General features: G+C 53.8%; 1 protein-coding gene across 5 annotated transcripts in view; it reads left to right on the forward strand.

Moving 5' to 3' along the window:
- The window catches only part of TNFRSF13B (TNF receptor superfamily member 13B), a 63,654-nt gene that overhangs the window by 24,392 nt on the left and 26,189 nt on the right, over window positions 1-13,073 (forward strand). For 4 of the 5 annotated variants that reach the window (XM_082374544.1, XM_082374547.1, XM_082374545.1 and 1 more), the window contains one exon: window positions 3,728-8,486. In XM_082374544.1, the coding sequence (XP_082230670.1) occupies window positions 8,426-8,486 (61 nt within the window). In that variant the 5' untranslated portion in view covers window positions 3,728-8,425. The remainder of the gene's footprint in view (window positions 1-3,727; window positions 8,487-13,073) is intronic. The other variant, XM_082374548.1, reaches the window with a different exon arrangement.

Consider the following 13,073-nt stretch of genomic DNA (forward strand, 5'->3'; position numbering starts at 1 on the left):
GCCCAGAGGCACTCCACGTCACGTGCGGGGATGGTGGTGCGGAGGCTGGCCCATGAAGCCCCTTCCCCCAGAGTGGAGTCAGAGCCATCCTGACCCCGCAGGTGTTGTTTCTGGAAGAAGGATCCAGGGCTTACCCTCCTGGGACGGGTGAGACCCGCCCCTCGCACCGCCACCCAAGCCCACCGGGCCACGGAGGGCTTCCTGTGGGCTCTGAGGAGGGGGCGGGGGTCACTACTGGGGAAGAGGTTGAGGCCTTCATCTCACCCCATCCTCGCCGCCCCACTCTACAGATGAAGAAACTGAGGCCAGGGGAAGGGAGGCGTGGGCCCAAAGCGGGGCCTGGCCGGTGTGTCTGACACTGTCCTCGCTGGGTGACGGGGCCAAGGGCTTCGGCCTTCCCCGAGCTCGCGATTTCACTCCTGGGTAAACTTTCCGGTAGAAGAATGTTCACGGCAGCTGTTTGTAACGGCCCCAAACTGAACTTCCCAAGTGTCCATCAGCCTGAGGACGCAGCCCACCCGGCAACGCAGTGGGTGACCTACCGACACACGCGACGCAGGTGGAGTGAGGGGCCCAGAGCACCGGCACAGACGCCCTGGGAGCGCCTCCGTACGAAGTCCACAGTCAGGCAAAGCGAGTCTGGGGAGAGGTGACACGGCCGGAGGGGAGGGCCCTGGGCTTCTGCGGGGCTGGAAACCATGAGCCCGGCGGCCGGGGAGCAGGACACTGGAGACCAGGGCGCTCTGCACTCCCGTCACCCCCAGCGCCAGAAGACGCCTGCACCCCGGCCGCCCCATCCTGCCGTCCGCGGGGTCGCACGGGTCACGGGAAAGGGATCCCGGCTCCCCGGCGCCTCACAGCACATGCCCGGCATGGCCGCGGGGGGCCCTGGGTGGTGACCGGGGACCTCAGGGCAGACACGCAGCTGCTTGGGGCGGGGGGGCACTCAGACAAGGGATATCCATCGCTGGAGGTGTCTGGAACTTTCTGGAAAACCCGCCGCAGGGTGTAGAACCAGCCTGATGTGACCCTCCCCCCATCCCCCCCACCTCTGGATGAAGACTTGGGCCAAGTACAGCTTTTCTGGTCGCGAAAAGTCCTCCGGATACTTTAGCTAAAAACAAATCTCCACTCAGTCCTTGACAGGCTCCAGGTCACGGCAGGGTGGGCCCTGGGCAGGGTGTCCCTCTACATCACCTCCAGCAGCCCCCAGCTCGGCCCCAGAGGCAGGTGCCACCAGTGACTCCACTTTACGGAGGAGAAAACCGAGGCTCGGAGGGGCAGTCCCTGTTCGGGGGGAGCTGGGCAGCGAGGACCCAAGTCCCCAGGCTCTCTAACAAGGGTTCTCATCGTGTGCTCTGGGGACCCTGGTGGGACCCCAGGCCTTTCCGGGGGACCTGCCATCCAGCCTTGCCAGCCACAGATCCGAGTGAAGCCGAGTTTCTTCAATAGGTTCTTTCAATACACAGTCGATTTCTCGTAACAGACCATGAAGCCGTCAAGACGAAGCCCTGGCCTTCTGGGGAGGAAGCGTGTGACCAGCTCAGAGGGAAACACACCAGGTCCTTTTGGGGGGGTCTGGCCGGGAGGCGGGGACAGGCCCTCTGAGAAGGTGCTGTCCGAGTGTCCCCGGCAGGAAGGGCACGGGTGGGAGGCTGGGAGGAGAGCAGGGGGCCGGGGGCCAGCCGGGCGGGGCCTCGTGCAGTCCCGTCCCCGCCTCTGCGCTCCTCCCCACACAGCACGTCCGCCAGCCCGTGGACCGTGACGCGTCCTCCTCGCTGAGTCACCCGCCGCCTCCCGCGGGGCCCGGCGCCACCTTCTCACGGAGGACTCGCTTCGTTGACCCTCCTGCCTCTCCCTCCACCCCGCGGAACCCAAAGGGCCAAAAGCTTGAGGGTGTGTTTGCTTTCAACTTCCAACCTTCTCGTCCATTCATTTATTCACTCGACCGACGCGCATCCCGTGTGCTGAGTGCACAGCCCAGAGCCTCCCCTCCCACCTAGAACCTGGGCCGGCTGCACCTGAGCCCGCCTCAGACTCCGCTCTCCTAGAGCCCTGATGCCGGGGGGGGGGGGGGGGGGGGCCTGGAAGCATCTCCCCCAACATCACGTGGGTGTGACAGAGGGCTGGGGGGGGGCGGGAGGGAGGGAGAGGGGCTCCTCTTGCTCCCAAACCTGAGATACAACCGGTTGTTGAGTCTGGAGCCTCGAAGCTCCACTCTGCACCTACCCAGGCTACAGACAATCCAAAAACTGCAAGAAATTAAGAGATCACCAACCCACCTCTCCCCCCTGAGCTGCCCTGGAGAGAAGCACTCGCCGGCCTTCTCTGTCTTCTGATCCAGAAACCTGGGCCAGAGGCCTGGGAACTGTTTGCAAGGCTGGACATTTCAGTTAACAAACAAGTTCTTTGCTCACGGCCAAGGGGAGGGGCAGCAAAACCTGAGCCTGACTCTTCTTTCAGTGAGAAGCCATTGTTTATCCTCTCTGGGAACTACCCCACGGGTGGGAGGGGCCGCGGCGCGGAGGGAAGGGTTTGGGACTGGAGACAGCGCGCTTACCAGCTCTGTGACCCCAGGCAGGTCAGTGCACCGCGCGGACCCTCCGTGTCCCCTTCAGCAAAATAGGAATAATATTAAATGCATTCCGGAGAGAATTAAATGAGGTCTGGTCAAGTAAAGTGCCTGGTGCACGGCGAGCCAGTCATGGGCGGCAAGCGTTTCTATTAATAGAAATACGGGAGCCTTAGGAACTGAGAATAATCACACTCCCTCCACGACGCCCACCTGACAGTCGCTAATGCAGCATCTCCACTGGCCTCGGGGGCCCAGGTGCGCTCCCCAGGCCTCTTCCTTCCCCGAGTGACCGCAGGCCTTCTCGCAATGGCCAATAAGCACATGTGCACAGCCTTGCCAGCAATCAGGCAATTAAAGCAGCAAGATACACTTGTCACCTGTGAGGTCGCCAAAAAATCTAAATGAAACAGCCTGACCCTGTCCTGTGCAGATAAAGTCGAGAAGGAACAAGGAAGGTCACCCCTTGCCACTGGGAGTGAGTAGGAGTGTGGCCAGTTTGGTGACAGCCACTGAAGTCGGGGCATGCGGCCCCTGCAGGTCAGAGGTCCCGCTGAACAACATCCGCCCAGGAGAGACGCTCGTGTGTTTGCACGTCTGCCCAGGATGGCGTTGCTCACACCACCAAGGAATCGGAAACAACCTAGATGTTCCTCGTTTGAGGAGGGATGGGAGTGGGTGTGGGGTTCCAGACAGTGGCGAAAAAGAACACACCGGAACACACCAGGACCACAGCAGCACCACACCAGGAATGCACTAGCCGTGTGTGCGCTAACGCGAGTTGATCACAGCAATGCTGGGTGAAAACAGGAAGACGTATGATGATACACACCAGAGTACTATTTATACAAAAAATTTAAAAATAACATGCAAAATAGTGCTATGTACTGTATGTTCATAGATAAACACATTCTTCTGAAGGTATAAAAATAAGCCTGGAGGACAGAGCCGTGTTCATGATGGTGGTTCCTTCTGGCGAGGGGAGGGGTAGGGTAAGGGCAGGAGATTTCAGAGCTTTCACTATCATCTTTTCTTTTTTAAAAGAAAAACTTGAAGGTGAATATGCCAACCTCATAACCTGTGATTCTGGGTGGTGAAAATACAGGTTTTGTTATATTATTCATGGTTATTTTCTTTTTTTTTTTTTTCAAAAAGGGAAACAAAAAGGAAGTTCTCCTTCACAGAGAACATAGGCTGGGAAACGTGGGAAGAGTGGCCGGTGTGGAAAGCCACCACCCTCAGTGAAAGCGGAAGCCATCTACCGAGGTGCCTGGGGACCAGGACACACAAGATGCCAAAGCATCAGCCGCCAGTGACTAGTTGGGGGGACGCTGGGGCCTATACGTGGGGACACCTGGTGTCACCACCGTAACAGGTGGTCCTGTCAGTGTCACTGCGGGGCGGGGGGATGAGCTGACACCAGGCTCCACTTGATGAGATGCAACAGGAAGGACACCCATCACCTGGGGCTCTTCTGCCCAAAGTGTGTGATCCAGGGGAGCCGTCAGAGCCACCACTCAGCTTTCAGGACTCACAGAGGACAAGCACGGTGTTAAACCACACAGGGAGGAAGCAAGCAGAGAGGGGCTGTAGGACACTCCACAAGACAGGCCGCGTCCACGTCAAACCAAGAGAAGACGGGAAAAGAAGAGAGAAGAAAAGGAAACAGAGCAAAAGGGAGGGGACGATTCTAGAAGAAAAATGGCTATAGACAAACCAACGCCACGTGTGACCCTCTCTGGATCCTGAATCAAAGGAAGCAACCACGGGCTTCCCTGGTAGCGCAGTGGTTAAGAATCCGCCTGCCAATGCAGGGGACACGGGTTCAAGCCCTGGTCTGGAAAGATCCCACATGCCACGGAACAACTAAGCCCGTGCGCCACAGCTACTGAGCCTGCACTCTAGAGCCCGCAAGCCACATCTACTGAGCCCACGTGCTGCAACTACTGAAGCCTGCACACCTAGAGCCTGTGCTCCGCAACAAGAGAAGCCACCGCAATGAGAAGCCCTCGCACCGCAACAAAGTGTAGCCCCCGCTCACTACAACTAGAGAAAGCCCGTGCGCAGCAACGAAGACCCAACGCAGCCAAAAATAAATAAAATTAAAAATAAATTTAATAAGAAAAAAAGTAGCCACAAAAGCTTCTTAGGACAACTGGGAAACTTAAATACAGACTGGATATTAGATGATGCCTTTGAATTATCATTGATTTTCTAACGTGTGAAAATGACAGTCTGTGTGAGAGACGGTCCATCTTCTTTGAAGACGCTGCAAAGCGTCTAGAAGGGGTGTTCTAAGGTCTGCAGAAGGTACAGGCAGAGAGAGGGTGTGGATGACAGACACCAATGTGAACACCAGTCAACCCGCTGGAGGTCCTGGGGGTATTCATTTCACCTTACTTTTAACCTTTCTCTGAGATTTGAAGTTTTCATAATAAAAAGTTTTGAGGGGAAAAATTTTTTAAATGGGAAAATAGGTCTTCCCACAAAAGGTTGGGAATTCACTGTGAAGAAACCGCTGTTTGCTTCTTCAAAGTGGATTTTGCTAAAGTACCGGTCTCTAGCATTTCTGAGAAATTAGTACAAATCAAAGCAATGTAGGAAATTCAGCACATCTGAGTCGTATATGTAAATTGCCATCATGAAAATCAGGGCTTTCGCTGCATTTCTAAGAAATGTCCTTTTTTGGATACTCTTGCTTTTGTCTTGCCTCTGGAACTCCCTCAGAGAAGACTGAGCCACGTGGCCTCACGGGGGCAGCGGACACCAGGCCCCAGGGAGGCCCACACAAGGTCTGGGGGCAGGGCGCTCCGGGCCCAAACCCCACAGGCGCACGCGGACAGTGGAGCAGGCCCACTGGAACGTTCACTTGGCCAAGTGATTCCACTTAAGGAATTCAAGCCACTGCACGAGACACGGAGAAGGTAAATCACGTACGAAATGAAGGCAGGGAATGTTTAGAATAGCGTCTGCGATGCTGTTTTGTTTTTCCTGGTGACCACTGAAGAGCTCATGTAAAAAGATAAGGACTTGATTGATAGGATATATGAAGTGAAAAAAGGAGCCTGTTTACAGTGTGTTTAATCTGTAAGAAAATAATGGGGGGGGGGTGATGAGGCAAAACCCATCACGTGGTGGCACGTACACGCGTGTGCCCAGATCAGCTCACGGGCCTGCAGCCAAGCCTCCCGCTGGGAGGCTTTGTGCTGGATTTCCTCGCACAGGGTTTGAATTTCTCTTCACTGTGTGCTCATTCTATCTTTTGAAGGACACATATAACGGAGCCAGCTCCCAAACCTTGAGGTAACAAAGTCTTTGCTCCAGGTTCCAAAACTCCTCTGTCCCCTTGAGTGTGGAGCTTAAAATTAGAATCCCGAGCCTCCCCCGAGACGTCTGAGACAGGGCTGGTTTCACAATGAGGCTCAGAAACCTCGGCACCTGTTCGGAGGGCGCCCAGCGCAGGGGGTCACACGGGACAATTCCTGCAGCACGGCGGGGGAGAGGTCCCACGGGCTGCGGTTCTGTTTGAGCTTCGCGTTCATCGTTTGGGCAGAGGAAAGTGAGGCCCCCAGAGACCCCCAAAGGTCCCCCAGCTTGTTCCGTCTGGTGTAATAAAATTTAACTTTGAGCAAAGAGGCCAGAAAAAAGAAGTGGACGATCCAGTTTGTATGTTCCCTGTTCAGGAACGGACTAAATGCATCTGTGGTGACAGACGTCAGAATACTGGTTATGCTGGGCGGGGTGGGGTGTGCTGCTTCTGGGGGCTGCAAATGCTCTGGGTCTTGATCTGGGGAGTGCTGCCTGGGTTTGCACACATGTAAGCGTCACTGGCCTGCCGACTGAGAATACTGCCTCTTACTGCGTGTACATTACACCGCTAATTAAAGAAAACAGAAAGTCAATACAGCCCATCATTTGTAAACAGTGTTTAAGCAAAAGCATTAACAAGCTGTGAGTAGCAGTGAGACGCTGGGGACCCCATCATTCCATTCTCGCCGCCCAAAGCCAGGCTGGATCTTGTTCAGTTTGTTTTTCATTTCATGGGTAACTGCGCTGGTGTTAAAACTCCAAAGGGCGGTCTCACCCGGCGAGACCGCGTGTGACTGTGGAAACTGAGGCACGGTCGGCTCACCCCCTGGGAGCCAGCTGCTCTGTGAGGCGGTGAGAGCCCCGGCCCCGGGGGTGCGCTAGCATAAGGTGCAGAGGGACGCAGCGAGGTCATCCCACAGGGACGCTGGGCTCGCCCCCCTCCAACAGGCGACAGCATCGGTGGTTGCCTGGGCTCACAAATCCCCCCACAGCCAGCCGTGGGCTTGTTACTTTTCACTGACACAAGGAATATGTACCTCCGTGTAAAAATTAAAACGTTACAAACGGGGCTGAAGCCCCTCGGCCCCCATCCCCAACCTGGTCCCCTCCTGCCCTACCCAGCAGGACCACTGTCATGGTGCCCATCCTTTCCATAGCTCTGCCACGCCTGTGCGCACACAGTCGTAGGCAAGGAGGCCTGTTCGTCTTTGTCTCACGGAAAGGCCTCTTACTGCAAGAATCATGCCACAAACTACTTTTCACTCAACCATAGGTCTTGACAATCTCTCCACGTCACTGCGTACAGACCTGTCTCCCTCTTTTTGACGGCTGCGTAGTATTCCTGGTTATGGCCCTTGAGCTTCACGTGCTCGGCCATCGCTGCCCGGTGGGCGCTGGCTCTGTTTCCGTTGCTCCACGTCAACGGTGCTCCGCCAGGCACCCTCGTGCACCTGTGGCCCCTGGAAGAGAGCTTCCAGGTCATGGATCAGGTGTAGGTTCTCCATCTTACGTGACCCTGGCAGGTCCCCTTCCACACAGAGGTACCAACACGCTCCCTCCCGCGGGCCCAAGCTCATGCTTCCCCAGATCTCCTCCTCTCGCTATTACCGCACTTTAAGACTTTGCCGACCGGGTGGATGAAAATCAGCTTTTCTGATTATTGATGAGACTGGGCGCTTTCTAGGTCGTCCGGTCACTCGTATTTCCTCTCCCATGCGGCCCACCACCCACGCCAGCCCTGCCCTAAGTCTTCCTGGGCCACCTTGTCTCTCCCTCCACCCTGATTCCTCCTCAAACTCCATGGGCTTCCGGTGACTTCTGAAGCTGCCGGCCTCCAGCCCTGTCCCCGTGGAGGCTGGGAAGGCGGGAATAAAGTGACCACTGACAAGGGCACGGTGAACTCACTGTGCCAGGAAAGTGCTCTGCGCCTGAACTGTGCACACATCCCGTTCTCATCGCCACCTGTACCCTTATACCCACTTCACAGAAGAGGAAACAGAGGCACCAAGAAGTTACATAAATTGCCACCAAGGCTTCCTGCTGGTACGTGGCTGAGCCGAGACTCAAGCCCAGTGTGTCTGGCTCTAGTTCAGCCTCTCAAGTGCTCTGAAGGGGGCAAGGCCAGGGCTCAGGAAGCACAGAGAAGCGGCACCTCACCTGGCCTCGGGCGGTCAGGAATGGCTTCCCAGAGAAACTGACACCTCAGTGGCGCCTGAAGAAGGAAGGAGAGGAGCTGACGGGGCAATGAAATAGGAAAGGGTTGTTGAGGAAGAGGAAAGGGCCCTGAGCAATGCCTGGAGGCTGGGTCACCCTGGCTGCAGCCTGGTGTGTGTGAGTGGGCAGCGCACCCTGGGGGCTCAGCAGACAGCGTCCGGGGGGCTCCTGGAGCATCAGGCTGGGCCCACACCCCTCAGCCCCTGAGACAGAGGGCGCAGGCGCGGAGGGAGGGGAGCCGCTGATTTACATCCTACCGGTGGGGGGGAAACCCAGGAAGTGCAGCCCAGGCACTAATCAAATCTGGGCTAATAATAAACGTCCTGAGTAATGAGTGGCCTGGGCCGGAGCAGGCGAGGTGGCCGGAGCCGGGTGGGCCAGGAGGAGCCATGTGAGTAGCCGGGGAAGTGGGGGTGGGCGCGGGGGGCTCTGCCTGGGGCTCTGCGTGGCATCAGGGACGCAGGGGAAGCGGTGCCCACGGTAGACGGGCAAGCTCGAGCTGCCCCGGGGCCTCCCGCGCCCGTGCACGTGGAGAGCCCTGGGTCTGGGGCCCTGGGGGTCTGGCCTTGCTTTCCGGAGAGCAGCCGCAAGCTTGGAGGGTCACCCTCACAGGCAGGAAGTCCCTCTCACTCCCACCCCAGGCTGGCCCCAGGACCCACAGCCAGATGGGCCAGGACGTTTTTTAAATATCAGGAGTGTTTAACGGGCCCTCCTGCAGACGTCGGCCCGCGTCCACACTTCCAGGATTACCCATGCCCCGCTGGATCACTTTAGAGACAAGTCCAAACAGCGCGTTTTTGATCTGTAAATACCTCTGTATTTCTCCCTTAAAAACAAAAACTCCTTAAAAAACAAAACCCCAGAAAACTCTCATGCCATGACGACTTCTACAAAGAATGATTCCTTAGTGTCACCAAAGCGTCCATGTTCAGACTTCCCCGACCGTCTTGTCAATGTCTTTTCCAGCTGATTTGTTCAAATCAGGATCCAAACACCATCGTTTTGGTTATATGTTTTAATCTAGAACATTCCCACTGTCTCATGTTTTCCCTTGCTGTTTTTTTTTTTTATCAAAGAAACCGGATCATTTATCCTATAGAATTTTTATCAGGGCAGGTTTTGAAGGTTTGTTCGAAGGCCCAAATCTGGAAGCGTGGGTGCTAAAGCAGATGGAAGGGTCCAGGCCCCCCACTGTGCAGACAGGACGCACGGCCGGGTTGGAGGGGCCACGGCTGCTCTGTCCCCCACTCGCCGGGCAGGGAGCGCATCTCTTCTGTGAATCCTTTGGACGGGAATCCTTTGTGTCAAGCAGCCACCTCCCCAGATGTGTTCCCAGCTAAGGGCTCGGATGTATAAGATTTCTGAGAGTTGGACCAGGAAGGCACAAGAGGTCACCTTGGCACAGGATGGAACCGCCCAGGCCCAGGCCCACGAGTCGGGAACCTGTCAGAACTGGGACCTGGCACTGACGGAGGCTGCCAGGAGCAGCAGAGTCGGGCCTGCCTCCCCTTGTCCGCCGACTCGCTGTGTGACCTTGGAGGAGCCCCGAGCCCCTTCACCTCTCTGGGCTCCATTTCCTCTGTCGTAAAATGAAGGAGAGGCTCTCCCCGACAAGAAGTCCCTGAGAAAAACACAGAAGGGCTTTGAACCTGCCTGAGCCCCTCCTGAAGAGCCACAAGCAAAGGCGCTGAGAAGAGCTGCAGTTAAAAACAACAAAACAAAACTTTGGCTTTCTTTAGCCCAACGTTTTTCAAACTAATTTGACCACAGAGGCCTTTCTTGGTCCAGCGCCTGCAAAGCCAGGCATGTGAGGGAGACGAGCAGACAGCTGGGGTGCAGGAGAGCCCGGGCCGTGAATCCACAGACCCAGGCCTGGGAGAGCTCTCCCCTTCTTCCCGCGGTCAACGCGGCTTCTGTTCTGCTGGCCAGTGTCAATTTGGGGCTTTTCCTGCCCTTCTTTGGGGCTGGATGATGGTTCTGGGACTTTATGGAGGTTCCGGTGGTGTTGGAGGAGGGGTGGGCAGGGAGAGCGCAGACATCCGGCCAGCTGGGTGTCTGCCATCTGGCCAAGCGGGCTCTGTGTCCCCGTCAGGTCCAGTGGCTCGGTGCCCTCTGACCAGGAATGGGTCTTTGAGGCTTCCTAGGCTGCCCTCGTCCGATCCAACCTGCCGTCCACTGGCCATCGCTTCCCTGTGGGTGGGGTGGTGGCAGCTTCCACCCTCCTCTCCCCAAATGGGAGAAGGCTCAGGGGTCTCTTCAGTTTTGTGTGGGCCTCTGCTTATTTTCTTTCTTTTTTTTAATAAATAAATAAATTTATTTATTTATTTATTTATTTATGGCTGCGTTGGGTCTTTGTTGCTGCGCGCGGGCTTTCTCTAGTTGCGGTGAGCGGGGGCTACTCTTCGTTGCGGTGCGTGGGCTTCTCATTGTGGTGGCTTCTCTTGTTGCGGAGCACGGGCTCTAGGTGCACGGGCTTCAGTAGTTGTGGCACATGGGCTCAGTACTTGTGGCTCGTGGGCTCAGTAGCTGTGGCTCACGGGCTTAGTTGCTCTGCAGCATGTGGGATCTTCCCAGGCCAGGGCTCGAACCCATGTCCCCTGCATTGGCAGGCGGATTCTTCACCACTGAGCCACCAGGGAAGCCCTGCTTATTTTCTTTTAATTGAAGTATAGTTGATTCACAATGTTGTGTTAGTCTCTGGTGTAAAGTGATTCAGTTCTACACCTATATATTCTTTTCATATTCTTTTCCATGACGGTTTATCACAGGAGATTGGATATAGATCCCCGTGCTCCACAGTAGGAGCTTGTTGTTTATTTTATATATAGTAGTGTGTATCTGCCAATCCCAAACTCCTAATTTAGGTCCTCTTGCTTTTATTTATTTATTTGTATATTTTTTTTGGCTGTGCCGTGTGGCTTGTGGAATCTTAGTTCCGCGACCAGGGATCGACTCGGGGCCCCGGCAGTGAAAGCACCGAGCCCTAACCACTGGACAGCCAGGGAATTCCCAAGCCTCTTGCTTTATAAGTTTGCTTTGTGAATAGATGGTAGTCACAGGCTGGAAGCCCAGAAAGTATAAAAAGGTACATAACACAGCCTTCCTTTCCTCCTGGTCCTCTGTCCGCCCAGCTTTCCTGCCCCCTCTAGAATAAACAGCTCTGTTCAGATGCTTTACGTGCCACCAAGTTCACCTGTTTAAGAGCTGTGCAACCATCACTATAATCTAATTTTAGAACATTATCATCACCCCAAAAAGAACCCCTGTCACTCCTCATCCCTCCCCACCCCCAGCCCTAGGCTAGCACTGACCTACTTTCTGTCTCTATAGATTCGCCTACTTTGGACATCTTATAAAAACGGAATGTGCTGTTTGATGACTGGCTTCTTCCATTAGCATGTTTTTGAGGTGCATCCATGTGGTAGGGTGTCAGTACTTCATACCTTTTTGTGGCCAAATAACATTCCGTTGTCCGGATGGACCACATTTTACTTATCCATTCATCAGTTGATGGACATTTGGATTGTTTCTACTTTTTGGCTGTTATGAACAATGCTGCTGTGAATATTCATGTACAAGTATTGGGTGGACATGTTTTCATTTCTCTTAGGAGTGGAATTGCTGGGCCATATGGTAACTGTGTTTAACGTTCTGAGGAGCTGCCAGACTGCTTTCCAAAGCGGCTGCGCTGTTTTTATAATCCCGATTAACACAGGAGGGTTCCAGTTCCTCCTCATCCTCGACAACACTTGTTGTTATCTATTCGTTCATTACAGCTGTCCCAGCAGGTATCTCAGTGTGGTTCTGAGTTTCCCTTACAACAAACGATGTTGAGCATCTTTCTGTGTGCTTATTAGCCATTCAGATAGCTTTCTGGAAAAATGTCTCTTTAACTCCCTAACCCATTTTTAAACTGGGTTATTTGTCTTTTCATTATTCAGTTGTAAAGCTTCTTTATATATTCTGGATACAAATCCCTTATCAGATATATGATTTGGAAATATTTCCTCCAGGTCTGTGGAATATCATTTTATTTTCTTGATGGTGTTCTGTGAAACACAAAAGTTTAAAATTTTTATGAAGTCCAGTCTCTCAAGCTTCTTTTTAATCATTTGTGCATTTGGTCTCACTGCCTAACCCCAAATCATGAAGATTTACTCCTGTTTTCTTCTAAAAGCTGTCTAGTTACATTTAGGTCTATGACCCACTGTGAATTACTTTCTGTGTATGGTGTGAGTTTGGGGTCCACATTCATTCTTTTTTTTTTTAATAAATTTATTTATTTATTTATTTATTTTTGGCTGTGTTGGGTCTTCATTTCTGTGCGAGGGCTTTTTCCAGTTGCGGCAAGCGGGGGGCCACTCTTCATCGCGGTGCGCGGGCCTCTCACTATCGCGGCCTCTCTTGTTGCGGAGCACAGGCTCCAGACGCGCAGGCTCAGTAGTTGTGGCTCACGGGCCCAGTTGCTCCGCGGCATGTGGGATCTTCCCAGACCAGGGCTCGAACCCGTGTCCCCTGCATCGGCAGGCAGACTCTCAACCACTGTGCCACCAGGGAAGCCCCACATTCATTCTTTTGAAGGTGGCTTACCCAGTTGTCTCAGCACCATTTGTTGAAAAGACTATCCTTTTTCCTGTTGAATCTTCTTGGTATCTTTGTTGAAAATCAATTGACCATAAATGTTAGGCTTTAGTTTTTGACTCTAAATTCTACTCTACTGACCCATGTCTGTCCTTATGCCAGTACTACACTGTCTTATTTACTGTTGGTTTGTAGTAAGTTTTGAAATTGGGAAGTGTGAGTCCTACAACTTTGTTCTCTTTCAAGAGTGCTTCGGCTCTTCTGGGTCTCTTGCATTTCCATATGATTTTAGGATCAGCTTTTCAAATTTTGCAGAAAAGCCAGCTGGGAATTTGATTGGGATTGCATTGAATCTGTAGAATTATTTGGGGAGCACTGTTATCTTAACAATATTAAG

Source organism: Balaenoptera borealis, assembly GCF_965194805.1.
Source record: "Balaenoptera borealis genome assembly, chromosome: 20".
In the NCBI taxonomy this organism is placed as follows: Eukaryota; Metazoa; Chordata; class Mammalia; order Artiodactyla; family Balaenopteridae; genus Balaenoptera; species Balaenoptera borealis.